At 39.1% G+C, this 15,911-nt stretch overlaps 3 protein-coding genes across 5 annotated transcripts; 2 read left to right on the top strand and 1 right to left on the bottom strand.

Moving 5' to 3' along the window:
• The first annotated feature begins 57 nt into the window (after positions 1 to 57).
• On the top strand, positions 58 to 1,994 carry LOC124155655 (protein TEX261). 2 transcript variants are annotated; one of them, XM_046529662.1, is made up of 6 exons: positions 58 to 345; positions 437 to 516; positions 617 to 770; positions 916 to 983; positions 1,056 to 1,167; positions 1,247 to 1,994. In XM_046529662.1, exons 2-6 carry the CDS (start codon positions 484 to 486, stop codon positions 1,363 to 1,365), a joined length of 486 nt encoding a protein of 161 aa, XP_046385618.1. In that variant the 5' UTR covers positions 58 to 345; positions 437 to 483; the 3' UTR covers positions 1,366 to 1,994. The 2 variants fall into 2 exon arrangements, with proteins under 2 accessions (XP_046385618.1, XP_046385617.1); XM_046529661.1 differs by having other exon boundaries at positions 58 to 349.
• Positions 1,995 to 8,798: 6,804 nt separating this feature from the next.
• On the top strand, positions 8,799 to 13,181 carry LOC124155652 (putative nuclease HARBI1). Its single transcript, XM_046529657.1, has 5 exons — positions 8,799 to 9,270; positions 9,542 to 9,598; positions 10,458 to 10,676; positions 10,826 to 11,034; positions 12,654 to 13,181. The coding sequence occupies exons 1-5, from the start codon at positions 8,983 to 8,985 to the stop codon at positions 12,676 to 12,678; spliced, it is 798 nt and encodes a 265-aa protein (XP_046385613.1). The 5' UTR covers positions 8,799 to 8,982; the 3' UTR covers positions 12,679 to 13,181.
• Positions 12,949 to 15,835, bottom strand: LOC124155651 (myb/SANT-like DNA-binding domain-containing protein 3). 2 transcript variants are annotated; one of them, XM_046529655.1, is made up of 4 exons: positions 15,256 to 15,835; positions 14,711 to 14,975; positions 14,240 to 14,625; positions 12,949 to 13,755 (listed from the first exon to the last, which is right to left on the bottom strand). In XM_046529655.1, exons 1-4 carry the CDS (start codon positions 15,421 to 15,423, stop codon positions 13,747 to 13,749), a joined length of 828 nt encoding a protein of 275 aa, XP_046385611.1. In that variant the 5' UTR covers positions 15,424 to 15,835; the 3' UTR covers positions 12,949 to 13,746. The 2 variants fall into 2 exon arrangements, with proteins under 2 accessions (XP_046385611.1, XP_046385612.1); XM_046529656.1 differs by having other exon boundaries at positions 14,240 to 14,622.
• Between the last annotated feature and the right edge of the window lie 76 nt (positions 15,836 to 15,911).

The following is a 15,911-nucleotide window of genomic DNA, read 5'->3' as shown; positions in this document are numbered from 1 at the left end:
TTAAAAAAGATTCGATATATATCGAAGTCTTCTGTATTTTCGATTCGAAATTTTTCAGTTTTTCGACAGCGCAACGAGCGCAACAACCAACTCAGCTGCGAGTTTCGCCGGATCAGGCGTTTAATGCGTTTAGTTAGTATTTTTGTAGCAGAATAATGCTGTGATTTAACATTATAAGTGCATTTGACTTCAGGTATTTGGATTAGCATCCTGAGGATACGCATATCGTCAAAAACCATTATGAACTAAACTGCAGTATTGTTGTTAATATCAGGCAAAATGTGGTTTCTTTATCTTCTGAGCTGGATAGCTGCTCTCGTTCAAATTTCATTTGTGACGGTAGCTGTAGGTATGAAACTGTTTTCTTTGCGTATTAATCTCTTCGTTTAAAGATGGTAAACTTATAAAAGTCTCATTTCAACCTTGTTTTCGGTAGCTTCCGCCTTGTACTATCTTGCTGAACTAGTCGAAGAGTACACTGTGATGACCAAAAAGGTTATTTGGTGGATGGTTGTGGTCAGTATTAATTCATATAATCTTACCTTAGTGGTGCACATGTTTACTATGACATATAGTTTTATTTACGTGGTATGCTTGTGCATTTTTGTCTTTACAGGGAACTCTTCTGATATATTTGGGATTCTTCCTATTTGAAGATTTTCCTAGATCATTCATTATTTGTGGATTAATTAGCCAAATAGCACATCTTTGTATTTTGAAGACTTTTCCGTTCTTCGTTCTAACTTCGCCGGCATTTATAATTGGTGTTGGTGAGTATAACCTTGCTACCCATGCTGAAGTAAACAAATGTTGTAATTAATTAATTTGTGTGGTAAAGTTTTGCTTTCACTGAATTGTGCAGTCTTTGAGATTCCATTTGGTAAGCATTACTTTCTCTCTTTGCTTACTTTTCAGTCATGCTATTTGTCAACCATTATCTGGCCTTCCAATATTTTTCGTCTGTGTATTATTCTTTCGGAGAGGTAAATGAGATATTGTTTGTGGAACTTCAGTATTGATTTTTACTTGATTTCATGAGTTTCTCTTTTTTGCAGGTAATGGCTTATTTCACCCTTTGCTTATGGCTGGTTCCATTTGCACTCTTTGTTTCACTGTCAGCCAACGAAAATGTCTTGCCAACTCTTTCAGAAACGCGGCCGCTCCTTGGTGAGTTAACAGAGTCCGCATTTAAATCATTTGTTGAAATTCATTTGCCCCGGGTAAATGTTAAAATTCTTTGTTGCAGATGACAATGATGTCGTGAGCAATTACTTTTTGAGGCATGGAAAAAAATATGGACTGCTCTCATTCTTTAACTACGCGAAAGATTCCATATTGCCTCACAGGAGCAAGAAAGCATTTTGAGTGATATGGGTGTTCAAGTCTCGGCTCATCGACAATTTTTCTCACTGAAGTGCGATTGGTATTTCAGAGTGATATGCGTATTTGTGTATTTTGAAGGCTAGTACTGCCATTTTAATTTTTTAACGAGTAAATGAATTGCTGGGCCCTTCTCAGTTTGTGTAAATATACCGGTCGGATGAACAAAGGTAATTTATTATTTTCGCTGTCATTTTAGGGAAATGGACTTTATCATCCCTTATATGAGAGATGTGTTGGAAGATAAGACTTTTACATGACATGACCAAAGGTCGATTTCACGTCGTATTTTGGGTAACTAGTTGGCAATAACTTAATTTTCCTGTAAATATGGAAGGAAAGTTGATGGTGGCTGTGTTTTAAGATTGCATTGTGTGTGATACTGTATTTCAGAATACTCCATAATCATGAATGCCAATGAGGTAGCAGACGAATGCATTGAATTTCGTATTCATGTGTTAAATGTTTCATGGTAATTGTATCCGTGCATCATTGTAAAGGTTTTCTATGTGCGATCAATAAATTACAAATACACTAAACCAATGATATGTGTATGTACTGCATGAGTATGTGCAGCTACTACGAGGACTTGAATAAATGTGAATTCTCTCTGAGACTAAGAAATAGCTTTGATACTACCCAGACAGCACATTTTGGTAATATATTTGTAATACAATCGTTTTACAAGGGTTTTTCCTCCTGCCTATTATTATTATTCTGGTATTCTATCGATTAAGGTATTTCCATGGAGTGTTCAAGAAGTGATCTGGAAGCCTCCCTTTCCTTCCAGCACTGCCTTCTTTAACCCATTAGTGCATAGCATCCGATATATCGGACGTGTCCATGTCTCACATAAACGCTTCTCGAGTCATTACGTTCAATGAGTCAACTAAAATATTAGCAGAGGGGTGAAGACAGACATCCATTTGAACATGATACAGTATTAAAATGTGGCGCGAGTCAACTGGAGCCCATAAAAAAATAAAATACACCCGTCCGATGCATCGGACGCTATGCACTAATGGCTTAATTCACTGTAAAGCCTACTCTCTTTCAATCTATCTAAAAATCCTATTCTTTTCCTTCCCCTCCCTCGTTTCCCTAACATTCTACCCTCTAACACCATTTTCAACATCCCCTCCCCGTTACATACTCGCTCCATCCATACCGTCTGTCTCCTCCGTATCTCATCTAAAAGCTGCCTCTCCTCACCCACCATGTCCAGTACTTCGTCATTCCTTTCCCTCTCCGTCCATGTCACCCTCTCCATTCTTCTCCATACCCACATCTCGAATGCCTCCAATCTTCTCTAGTCTTCTTTCCTCAGTGTCCACATTTCTGCACCATAGAGAGCTGCACTCCAAATCAAACTCTTCACTGCCATTTTCTTTAAAATCTTACATAATGATCCTCTCAGAAGATCCTTCCTGTTCATGAACGCCTCCTTTGCTAGTGCAATTCGCTTCCTGACGTCCTTGCTACTGTGTCCATTTTTCTCTAATGTGCTGCCCAAATAGTTATACTGCTCTACCTGTTCAAGTTTTTCCCCACCTATTTTTATCTTGAGTCTCACATTCCTTGCTCGCGATACTTTACAAAACCGCATTATCTTAGTCTTCTTATGATTGATCCTCATCCCATACTACTCGCACCGCTCGTCTAACGCATCCACTAGAGCCTGTAGTCCCCTCGCTGACTGGCTAATCAGCACCTGATCATCCGCGAACCTTACCGATTTCAACATCATTCCTCCCACTTTCACTCCAGCTTCCAACTCGTCCCGCGCTTCTCTTACCACCTCCTCAGCGTATACATTAAAAAGAAGCAGCGATAGAGGACAGCCTTGCCTCACACCTCAGCCAATGCTTGCCCACCCAGATTCTCCGTCCGCTACCCTCACTTGCGCAGTCTGGGCCATATAAAGATTACGAATCAGTCGTCTATCCCTCCAATCTACACCTATTCTCTTGAGAATATCAATTAACTTTACCCAGTTCACCCTATCAAACGCTCTCTCAAAATCCACGAAACACGCATATATGTCCTGGTCATATTCTAGGTTCCTCTCCACGAGGGACCTCATTACTGCTATTGCGTAACAAGTTGACTTCCCTTTTCTGAAACCAAACTGATCTTTGCCCAAATACTTGTTTGCCCTTGCCTCCATTCGTCTGTTCAATATCCTCAGCACCACTTTCGCCACATGCGATATTAGGCTGATAGTTCTATAATCTCCGCACTCCACAGCTTTCTTCTTTTTCGGAAGCGGAATTAGAACCGTCTTCACGAAATCTTCCAGCCAACACACCTCCTCATAGATGCTGCGAACTAGTTCGAAAAACCTTTTCTTACTATCCTTCCCTAGATTCTTCAGAAGCTCACATGGGATATTGTCCACGCCTACTGCTTTCCTAGCCTTCATATCACGAAGTGCTCTCTCTTCTTCAGAATCTAATATCCCCGGCCCATGATTATCCTCCTCCACCGCACTTTCCTCCTCTAAACTCAATCTCTCCGGCCTGCTTCTTCTGTCACACAGATCCTCCACGTATTCCTTCCATGTACTCTGTACCTCTTCCCGTTCTGTTAGCATCCTCCCATCTTTAGCCTTAATTGTAGACATGGCTTGTCCTCTCTTGCCGCCCGATAGCGACTTAACTTTGGCATACAATGCGCCTACTTCTCCATCCTTGTGGTACTTTTCCATTTCCTCACACTGTCTTTTCTACCAAGCCTCCCTTGCCCTCTTAGTTTCACGTCGTAATCGATTATTTAATTCCCTATACATTCTTTTGCCCTGCTCTGTGTCCACATTCTTCCACTTCCTTCTCTCCTCCATTTCTTTTACCATTGCCTCCGTAACCAAAGGCTTCTTTATCCTTCTGCTGTCAACGTAGCCAATTGACTTTGCCGCATTGGCTATTCCAGTTTTAATATTATCCCATTTTTCGTCAACAGTATTCGTACCTTCAATCTCCCGTGTACTAATGTCCACTAGTTCCTGATATTCTCTCCTCGTACTCCACTTCAGTGCTTCCACATTCCATTTCCTCACCCTCCTGCCTTTCATGAGTCTTTTGAATCTTACGTTGCATTTCATAAGTACTAGGTTGTGGTCTGAATCCGCATCTGCTGCTGGGAAGCTGAGCAAGTTTTTCACACTATTCCTAAACCTCTGTCTTACCATAATGTAGTCTATTTGACATCTCCCTACATCCCCTGGACTTTTCCATGTGTACCTTCGCCCTTTATGATGATTGAACCACGTGTTTGTGATGAATAACTTGTTTCTCTTGCAAAATTCTGCTGCTTTCTTACTCCTGTCGTTCCGAATTCCTAATCCAAATTCTCCTATTCCATTTCCCTCCCTCCCTTCCCTGACTGACACGTTCCAGTCCCCCATCACTACCAGATTTTTCTTACCCGGTGTGTCTCTAATTATTTCCTCGAGCTGTTCATACACCTCATCAACTTCTTCCTCCCTATAATTGCTGGTGGGCATGTAAACTTGGACCACCACAAGGTTGGTGGGCCGCACCTCAATTTCTACCACCAGAATCCTATCGCCCACCTGGTCTATACCTACCACACGCTTACCCATCTTCCCGTGTAATACTAAAGCTACCCCTTGCTGGCTCTCTTCCCCTCCACTATATACTATAACCTTATATCCATCACTCCAATAGTCCCCCCCATCCCTCCACCTCACCTCGCATAATCCTAAGATATCTATCTTCCCTTTATCCATTTCCCTTTTGACATTTTCTAACTTTCCCGCCCTCATCATAGTCCTCACATTCCATATCCCTACATTAATAGCCGACTTCTTCTTCTCCATCTTCTTGGTCTTCTTTTCTTCTCTCTTCATTGGTGCTGCTGCTGCTAATGATGATAAGTCTCTGGAAGGATTTTGTATGTTGACGACCCCGAGGACCTTGCCGACCTCGCTGCCGTGCCGACTCCCGCCCTTTGCGGACGGGTCCCGGGTGATGAGATTCCGAGGCTCATTTGGTTGTACTCCATGTTTTCAGGGAAGAGATAGTTGGTAGGGTTTCCCACTTCCATTCCACAGTGTTTTTCACGTGACACCATCACGTGGACTACCTTTCGTCTGGCTCCTACCCTTCGACCTATCTGGCATGGGTGGCCCTACCGAGAATAATTTAGAATTAATCCCGCCAGTGCAGCTCTAGGGGTCATAGGAACGCGCAAGCCTTTCCACCGCGACAAGGTTGCAGCCCAAGGGAAAGGCTCCTGCCTATAAAAGGTTAAAAAATAAAAACCTGGCCCTGATAAAAATTAACTTCTCCATGTTGGGCAGGTAGAGTGTAGAGGGAGTGTACCACATTACACTTTAATCCGCCCACCCAATCCTGGAATTAGGGCGAGGCAGAGGGGTCACGAGCCCTGGATGGCAGATTTCAAGGGGGCGGAAAAATTTGGGAAGTTTAAAATAGATAATTTTTATTTTTCTAACTAAATTGTTTACCAATAAATATTAATTTATAAATTACTAAACAATAATACTAATACAACTTTTTAATTACAAAAATATAGTGTGTAATTTCGACTGCTGCAAGTCAAAAAATGTATGTGTATGGATGTTTAATGGTGGGGGTAGGGAGAGCAAGGGGGAATTATAAGTGGAGGGGGTGGCTAGCTGATCTTTAACCCCCCTGATAAAACTCCTAGTTCTGGCCCTGCTCATACCCATGGCCTACACACCATACACTGCAGAGGAGGGAAAACATTAAACTTCTTACTCTCAATGATTTGCATTCCACCTGCACTAGTAGAAGTTGGGAAAGTATAAAACATGCCTTTTAGTCCAATGCAACTGGATTTTTATTAAATGATGAATATTTAAATATTTTTTTTCAAAACTAGATAGTGTTAATGAATGCTGCCACCAGAGCCTTTAAGTTCAACTTTTTTTTCAATCAGGCACATTTCAGTATTGAATTCCTATGGAAATCAAGCCATAAGACCTTGTCAGTTATAATGAATGATGACTTTAGCTTTCAGCATTTTATAGATGAACCTGACAGCTTATTTAATGAAAGTAATGTTTTTTACTTATTTGTTTTATACTATTTTGTCAGGTTCATCGATAAAATGCCGAAAGATAAAGTTGATAAAGATAGTACTTGGCCAACTTTATTGTTTGGATACTGCGAGTTTTTCTAAAGCCATTAATGGTATACATTAAAACTTGGCTGATATTCCCTGAAAATGAGATAAACACTTTGTCTGACATCCAGGATGTTTTATCCAAATCTTGGGTTGCAACATCTGCTGAGCTTGAAATGAAGATAATTTAATAAAAAAAGGACACATTACTCTGAAATACCACTATTGTAAAACCCAGTTAAATGGTGGTGTGGAAGCATTGTTTTCTTGATTGTAAGGATTCGTGGAATGGTATTTCTTTTCCACAACGCAAGCTGCACATGCTTAATCCCACATTTATCATTTTTTGTTTGTAATTCATTTGCACTGGTAATGTGCAGATTTTGTTGCATTCCTCGTTGATGATCCCACTCACAGCATTTTAAGATTAGAAATTTTAATGTGCATGGATTACACGTACCACATATATGTAGTAGACGCTAGTTAATATGAATGACGTTATTACGAAGCAGATTGTTGGTCCCGACGAAAAGGCCTATCCAAGCTATACCCAGTGAGAAATGGGTGGTGGAATCCACGTGGAACCCACGTGGAATCCACGTTGAGTGGTGGATATTTGGTGGTGGTGGATATTGAGTGGTTGGACCCACGTGGAATCCACGTTGATTTCAAGTGGATTTGTGGTGATAATCATAAAATGTTAAACAGAATTTCTAATTTGTGGAACTTAACTCTCTGGTGACATTGCATCATTTATCATCCTGAAACCACGCTAGTTATGTGAAAATGTATCGCACATTCTATTTTTATATAATTCGTGGAAAGGCAGCCATGAGAGCACATGAAAAATCGTAGACACATATATAGAAGGTTTAGATATAGAGTGGTTGAGGTTTTAATGGTTTTAGGACAGCACCAACTGCTGTTTTAATTTTCCACCAAATTTCCACGTGGGTTCCACGTTGATTCCACGGCCAAAAACACGTGGTATCCACGTTAATTCTCCACGTGGGTTCCACGTGGATTCCACCACCCATTTCTCACTGGGTAGTAAAAGAAACGTTATTACGAACCTCAGTCCCGGTCCCGGCGGTTACAAAATGAACTTTATTACAAAGTTTCACGAATAAGCATTGGCATTTAGGTGAATATACACTACGCTAGGTTTTAATAATCACACCACATTTAAGTTCTTCTCGTGTGCTGAGCCCATGAGCATCAACTATGGTTCTTTATTCAGTGTACACACAACATCATATAATAAGCTTCATTCCTGTGGAGTCATGGTGACCCACTCAATACCGCACGTAAGTAAGTCCTCTTGGACGTTAAGTAACTCAACTTACGAAAATACGATCTTTCAGAGATATGAAAATTGGAAAAGTGCAAGCGGGCTCGAAATTCTTAATTTGGCACCTTTCGAGTAGGCTGATGCGACGCCGCGGTGCGGCGTAAAGGAACTCGCACTTTGGGCATAATCTGAACAAAGTATCACTCAATCTGAGGTGAAGTCAAGAACTGTTCAACCTTTTGCCCATTCTTCCTTTCCGCGGACAGCGATTTTTTTCGGCTCCAGCTACGTCACACGCCTGGCTAGATGAGTTCGTCAGGATAGTGAGTTCACGCACAAATGTAATGCAGTGTTGCATTCTTCAGGATAACAGCACTTCTCGATCCCTTGCGTAGCTTTATGACCTAAAGATTCCTTGAACGAACGTTCATATGAAGTTTTTAAATACGAATCTCCGGTTTTTTGGTCCCGTGCACTTCGTAATAACGAGAGTCTACTCTAAAGTGCTCTCGAGCGCATTTGAATTATCCCAGCTTGTCACCTTAAATGGTTACAATGTATGCTCCTTGCTTACGGTTACAGTCAGCTCCCAACTTACCCGTCCTGTCTACCATTAATTGAAGTGCCTTGGCAATATTTTGACGACAGCATGCCTTGCCTCAACCATGTATAGTCACTGCTTCAGCTGACTAGCTGCCATGACTTGCAAGTGCCAGAACCGACTAGATAAAGGCTTTCTTAAAGCCTTTGTTATTACTCGCTTGCTTGGAAAAATCTTGCCTTGAATTTGCATACTAGGACAGATGTCTTGCTCATGTAACTGGTAGCATACCTGGCCAGCAATCGGAATATATGGGTTTGAATTCATTTAAGTTCAAATGATTTTCTTGGGGGAATTTCCTTCTGGGTGTTCATAACTTAAAGGTGAAACAGCAAAACATCTCATCATCACCAAGCATTATTGAAAGGAATAGCACTAACTAATAGCATTAAGGCCCGTATTGTCAGTCGCGCCTTCTAGGCGACCTTCACCTTCTAACCCTCCTTCTGGAGAGATTTCATATTGAGAGACGCTCCTCTCCTCCTATAGGAGGCGACTGTGGCCTTCGATTAGAAGCATACCCTGGGGTATGCTTCTAATACGAGAAGGCCTCCAACCATAGCAACAGTACCTAAATAACATGGCGGAATTATTTGAGCGCGATGAACACCTCGATGATTTTATTGAATATATTTTCGACAATCCTTATAACTACATACCTCGGCGATACATAAGAGATAGGCAAAATCCAGTAGAATATTACTCGGAAGGGGAATTTATGACCAGGTACAGGTTTTCGAAGAGAACAGTGATTGATGTACTGCTACCCATGATAGCATTGCAAAACATCAGCAACCGTGGAATGCCTGTTCCACCAATATTGAAATTATTGACGGCCCTGCGATTTTTTGCCACCGGCAGCTTTCAGGTAAGTGAAATAAAGTTTCCTTTTGATATTGTAGTATTTAGCGTGTTTGTAAGATGGAAATAATTGTAGAGTTGGTTGATTTATTCAGCTTGTAGCCGTACTGTTTACTATTCGAAATTTTGTTTACATTGGCAAAGCACTTCAAATGACCTGAATGCACTCGTAGTAATTATTGTTTGGTGTTAACGAATAATGTTATGATGCATAGATGATATTCTCGTTCATTTTCGTTAGTTTTCCCCGTCTAAAGAAACCATTTTGTCGATTGCAGTTGGTCTGTGCTGACCTTCTTCAAGTATCTCAACCGTCTGTTTCGCAGATCTTGAAGGTAAGTTGTTTGTGATCATTAATGGCTTTTTTATACTATTTAAAAATTGTGGAACGAACTTTACAAAGGAAAAGTCAATTCAAATTTAGCTCCTTCGTCGAACAGTTACGGGTAACAGAATTCTGCTGTCCTTGACGTAACACGGTAAACATCACATTAGAAAATAAATTGGGATGCCTTTTGTTGGGCTAACTTGACGCGTGTTTTCATTTCACGGTCAGACTTACATCGCCTGAGAAAACTGCATTAATTACTCATTTGTGAAAGATTTAAAAGAATTCTAATGGTAAAGTATTGCATGGGAGACCGGTTATGAACAGTAGGTACAGTCGTGTGGAGTTATTTTCGTTGTTTATGTTTTCATTACGCCTTTTTGTATGCTGAGATTTTCGCTCTCAAAGAAGTATGTATACTACCATAATGGAAAGAGTTGTTGTTGACATTTTGAGAGAGAGAGAGAGTTGATGATGACATCAAAATACATATTTTCGTGTGTTTTAACTCTGTGCTACGTGCATCGATTTTATTGCTTCATCAATTTTTATATTAATATAGCCGATTACTTTTCAAAGCGTTATGATTAGTTTTTACTTGTCCAATAGTTGTCAGTATTCGTAATTATCTATTATTGCTATTCCTGATCGTTATTTCAACTTATAACTAATGAAGAGTTTGATGTTAGTGTATTTCGTTCGCGTACATTTACATTTTGTTGAAACTTTTCGTGGATGACACTTGATATTAAATTGTGAGAAGATACATGTGGATACTTTTTATCAAATTACCTTATAAAGTCCTCAAGTGTAGTAATGTATAAGTAGTTTATTAACAAAAATATGTGCTTTAAATTCCACTTTAGAATGTCAGTGCAGAACTAGCTGCTAAGCTGCCGTTGTGGGTGAAAAGACCGTCGACAGAGGAAGAATTTGCAGCTATCAGAAATAGTTTCTATGCAATAGCTAATTTTCCTGGCGTGGTGGAATGCATCAACTGCACCCACATTCCCATTAAAAGCCCTGGAGGTGACCTGGCAGAGGTTTATAGGAACAGGAAAGGATGGTTCTCCATGAACGTTCAGGTATTGCATTGCTTGTAGAAAACAATACTGTTACATGGAAATTAAGTTTCTACATATAGAAATTACTTTTGCATCCATTTATAATGTAATAATCCTTTTGTAATTCATAGGCTGCCTTCTTTTGTAATCTCATTGTGTCTTCTTTGTAGGTTGTGGTGGGACCATCCATGGAAATTATGGATATTGTTTGCAGATGGCAGGGATCCGTGCATGATGCACGTATATTCCATAACAGTAGGCTTAAGCACAGATTTGAAGCTGGGCAGATGCGAGGAATCCTTCTAGGGGATAGTGGTTATCCATTACTTCCTTATTTATTCACACCAGTTTTACATCCTACAACTGGCCCTGAAAGGCGGTAAATATTCCTATTAATTATGATTTGTATGTTTCTCTGTACCTTGGGCGTCTTTTTTCAGTTATCTATATTTATCATTCATGCTATTATGTTAGATAGAGTTTTTTAGAGTTTGTAGGGAGACTATTTAATTGTAATCCTTATTAATGGTGGTAATGATGACCTTTTATGCCATGGCACGCTGTTTTTCTCTTACATAGATGCAATAACAATGCTTAAAAATAAAATGGCATAGTGAAAAAAAATTATTGGAAAAGTGCAAATGAAACAGATCATATCAGCTGTAGTTGAGTACTATATACTAAAGGTATTCATACTGTCTTATACACTTTGACTTATTGTCTCTACGATAACAAGGTAAATGTACCACTGCCTGGCTAAGATAGGTTTATTCAAGTCCTACGATGCTTACACTTAAAGGAACAGTTCATGCATTTCATATCCATTTTGAAAGAGGTACAAAACTGGTTTAAAACTTTTTTTTGAGAGTTTTCTTTATGACCATATAGAATTAAAATACATATTATTTATCTTTCTTTTGAAATGGGCTTGAATTAGGTAATTCTTTTCCTGACCCTAAAAATTCTGTATGTGTTTTTAAATCTGATCCTTGATGCTCTAGTATTGCTTGATGACCTACTCATAGTCATTGCTGAAATAAGATATCCTAGGCCATGTTTGGTATCTTGTTAATTGTTTTAATCTTTTTAAGGACAAATTCTTTATAATAGGTAACAAAAAATTGGTAATGTTTAATGGTTTATTTGAGTTTTTTTAATTTCAATTAATGCTTCACTCGTATGTTCTTCTCACAGACATTTAAATAGACTATAGAAAAACCTGTGATGATCATGATATTACTTAAAATCAAGTGTTTAAGTTCATTCCAAGTTGATCTCCAATAAGAGAATGAAGTGCATTCATGATTGAATAAGATAATACCTAACAGACTTGTTGCATATGAAAAATTATTAGATGTAATCACTTTGAATTACCACTTTACCACTCATTATTTTATTAGGGATGCTAAATAACTACCTATTAAACACACATTTTGAAGTGAATATTGCTTAACAATCTCAGATCGATGGTTGACGATGTCACTTTGTGGAAGTTCATAGATAGCAATGATACAATCAGCTATAATAATTTTCCATACTATTATGTCATGTGTGAAATTTTCATCAACCCATAGATAAATTTTCCCCCAGTCTGATCAGCAAAAATTATAATCATTTGTGTTACATCTCATGAAATAAACACTACCATTTCTTCATCATTAATGGGATCTTTAGAATTAAAAAACAATTTATTGGTAGTGATAGGGTAAACTTAACGACCTTTTCAATACTACCATTCATTTAATGCATGCGCATTGGGAATCCATCCTTCCTCACATGCATTAAACATTATACCTATCCTAATTATTGATGCAAAGTAACAACTTTATAATATTTTATCCAAATCACTGCTACTGCAATAAATAAGTTTCATGTTAACTGTCTTTCAATATATTCTAATTCTGGAAGAGTTAATTCGTGAAATTTTCAATTATCCTCACTTAATAACTAGGAAATAATATGTTTCTGTGTTTTAATATTCTTCTATTTGCATTACAGGAGGGTTGACAGCTGGTGTGAATAAGTAAGTCAGTAATGGATACCACAGTCTTCCTAACATTTGTCCAGGATCAAATATGTGCTTCAGCTGCTGTTATGGATATTGTGCTTCATGGATGGACCCCTGCTGTTTGCAGACATCTCCATAGTTTCTATTCCTGTTCCTTTAAGCCGATGCCTGTTGCTTCGCCTCCTAGTCTTTTAATGGGAATTTGTGTCAGGGAAATTAGCTGTTGCATGGGAACATTTCTGATGGCTGTGAATTCCTCGTCTGTCAAGTCTTTTCCCCATGGTCATCAGTGATTCTAATATTGCTGGTACAGGCATTCCACTGCTATTCATGGTAGCTGTGCATCAGTCACTGTCTCTCTGAAATCCTATACCATCATAAGTTCCCTTTCCGAGTATTATCTACTGGATTTCACCTTCTCTTATGTATTACTGAGCTGAGTTGTGAGGATTGTCGAATTTATATTTAATGAAATCATCGAGGTTGTTCTATTCTAATAAAAAACAAATTACAGTTAACTGCAGTGTTTTTGTTGGCCCATGTTGGCTCCCTTTCTGATGACATTAACCATTGGCACGATGATTTTTCTCTTTTAAGTTGGATGATTATAGTAGATATAGCTAATACTGCATATTTCTTTATCAAAATTGTTCATTTGGTTACCTTTCATTTTTTCCTTACTGCCATATATTGCTGAAAGGTTTCGAAAAAGGAAAGCCGCTTTCCTGGGTAGAAAAGAGGGATTAACAAAGAATGAAAGAGTTTTCAGTGCATTTCTCTACTGTACTATTTAATAAGAAAAGAATTTTACAAAATATTTTTTTAAAGGTAGCTGGTTACATAAATAGGGATATAATAGAGAATATTAGGACAGATTATGTGACGTTGAATGAGTAGGTACGATGCTGGTCTTATACAACTGAGGAAGGCATGGGAGGAGGATGTAAGCGGCAGGAAACCCAATGGAATCCTGAATTGGAAATAGCCATGATCCACAAGAACACCATCAGTAACATCCTGCAGAGAGAGAGAGTTCCAGGACAGCAGAATGGAGCTGGCCATGCAAAGGTGGCAACAGGAGCACTACTTCTCCTAAAAATTAGAATTAGAAGGGAAAATTTAGAATTAGTTGAAATATTAATATTAAAAAGATGTTGCTTGCTAAATCATCCCATTATAAGTGAAAATACTTTCTTCAACCAACATATGTGCATGCATTTAAATATTGCTAAAATCATTGATTTTCATTTGTTTCAATGCAACTTCATCCTTTGCATCTATTTCAAAGGAACTATGCAATATTCCTTTAATAAGTAAACTTGGAAAGGAATCGATATCACAGCCTGTCTCAAAAATGGATATTATTGTTATGAAGGTAAAGATAAATGAAGTCTGAAGCCATCTTTCCATTGATGTTAAGACATTAAATTTACACATACATTAGCAAAGGCATGAACTTTGAGCAACAAAATGTTCATTCTGATTCCTTTTAAATTTGTTTTAAAATACCTCACATAAATTATTACCCTGGCAACTTCTACCACTAAAGTAAAAAACAAAATATGGTAAAGCAAACCATCATCTGGCGCAACTCCTGCTCCTTAATTTTTATTTGGATGTCATCCATCCTTTTTTGTTGTGCCAGAGCCTGCTCCTGCTGCATCCTTTGCAGTCTCAAGACCTCCAACTGCAGAACCTGTGTCTCCTCGTCTCGCTTCATTTTCCGCAGTTGGAAGTCATGGACCAGCTTGGCTGTGGCCAGCTCCACTTGTGCTGTCTCTTGCCTGAGGGCTTGAATCTTATCGCGGTGTGCGTTGTAAGTTTTCAAGCCCTCAAGCCGGTCCTGCAACTCTCTCTCTACAGCAGCTCCTCTGGTCATGCCACCAGAGGAGGATGGTGTCCTTATCGGACCTCCCATCACTGTCGTGGCACACGGAACATCTGACGGTGGAGCCTCGACTACTTTGAAAAGAAAAAAGAAAATTTATTGTATAATTTCGATAACGATAGGTAATGCATTACCACAAGCAATATCGCACATACTTACTTGTTGGATACTCCAGTTCCGTGTGCCCACTGCTCGCGTTGGGGATAGGAGGCGAGTCCAGGAGATCGTCATCCATATCCCCAACATTCTGCTCACAGTGTGACAGTGATGGGATGGCTATTTCCAACTCAGGGTTGGGATCGCACACAGGCGGTACATATGGCCCACCGCCTGTGGCCAACCTCCGCTGGGTTTCCTGAGCCTGGGCTTTCCTCCTCTTCGTTTTCACGTTGTCCCATGCCTTCCTCAGTTGCTTCCAATTTCGCTATTAAAGTGAAATTCACTTCAATTAAACAAAGAGTACTTCCTACATCGCCGCATATATTTATTCGCACATCATCGGCATTTCATTTTTACGCACTATGCATAAAACTACATCGGAAACATTGTGCCTTATTAAAAATTTAACTAATTGTAAGTTAAAAATATATATTATTTTAATGCACTATAACACACTTTGTCATTTAATAACAACATTGCTATGAGCAAGTAATACAATAGATTACTAATGCGCACGACCAGCCAATAACTCTAGTATTACCTACCTTCACGACTTGAGAATTTCCGTTAAATTCAGCTTCAATGTTTCTCCAGCATCGTGTCTTATCAGACAACGTCACAGCATCTGTCCTTTTATTCTCTATTATATCCCTATTTTTAATAACTAACGCTACCAGCAAATCTTTTTCCACAACCGTCATCCTCGACTCCATTCTGATTGCGTCTGTCTATTTCTGCGTGATTAGTTTTCCGATTGATTGAATTTTGATTGTTATTGCGAGGGAACACCAATAATTAGTAATTACAACCTATTCAGGTGCAACAAAGAAAAGCGAAAATATAATTAACATTGTCCCTCGAACAATTGGACCTACAGTCACTGTCGCGGCACACGGAATAATTCGATTTTAATTAACTTCGAAATGGGCGGCAACCTTATTTACCTCCGTAACGCTTCGCTTTTTTCTGGCCGAGTGAACGGATCAGTCCGTGAACGTAAACAATATCTCCTTCTAATCGAAGGCGAAGGCGACAATAGAGAAGGACGGACTCTCGAACTGACTGGCTTCCTTTTAGGTGAAGGTCACCTAAATAGAAGGTCGCGATAGAAGGCGCGACTGACAATACGGGCCTAAGTATAGTTTTTATTGCAAGATAAAAGTAAGAATGGCAAAAGAATTAGGAAAGATATGACGAAAGA

Source organism: Ischnura elegans, chromosome 3 (genome assembly GCF_921293095.1).
Source record: "Ischnura elegans chromosome 3, ioIscEleg1.1, whole genome shotgun sequence".
NCBI classification, from domain to species: Eukaryota; Metazoa; Arthropoda; class Insecta; order Odonata; family Coenagrionidae; genus Ischnura; species Ischnura elegans.
The sequence above is the reverse complement of the archived record's forward strand: the minus strand, read 5'-3'. Positions and strand labels throughout refer to the sequence as shown.

Coding starts and splice junctions, on each gene's coding strand:
- LOC124155655 (XM_046529661.1), top strand. CDS start 280: ATGTGGTTTCTTTATCTTCTGAGCTGGATAGCTGCTCTCGTTCAAATT. Junction 984..1,055: donor TGTATTATTCTTTCGGAGAG/GTAAATGAGATA, acceptor TCTTTTTTGCAG/GTAATGGCTTATTTCACCCT. Junction 1,168..1,246: donor AGAAACGCGGCCGCTCCTTG/GTGAGTTAACAG, acceptor TCTTTGTTGCAG/ATGACAATGATGTCGTGAGC.
- LOC124155652 (XM_046529657.1), top strand. CDS start 8,983: ATGGCGGAATTATTTGAGCGCGATGAACACCTCGATGATTTTATTGAA. Junction 9,271..9,541: donor TTGCCACCGGCAGCTTTCAG/GTAAGTGAAATA, acceptor TGTCGATTGCAG/TTGGTCTGTGCTGACCTTCT. Junction 11,035..12,653: donor ACAACTGGCCCTGAAAGGCG/GTAAATATTCCT, acceptor TTTGCATTACAG/GAGGGTTGACAGCTGGTGTG.
- LOC124155651 (XM_046529655.1), bottom strand. CDS start 15,423: ATGGAGTCGAGGATGACGGTTGTGGAAAAAGATTTGCTGGTAGCGTTA. Junction 14,976..15,255: donor GAAATTCTCAAGTCGTGAAG/GTAGGTAATACT, acceptor TCACTTTAATAG/CGAAATTGGAAGCAACTGAG. Junction 14,626..14,710: donor GGAACTGGAGTATCCAACAA/GTAAGTATGTGC, acceptor TTCTTTTCAAAG/TAGTCGAGGCTCCACCGTCA.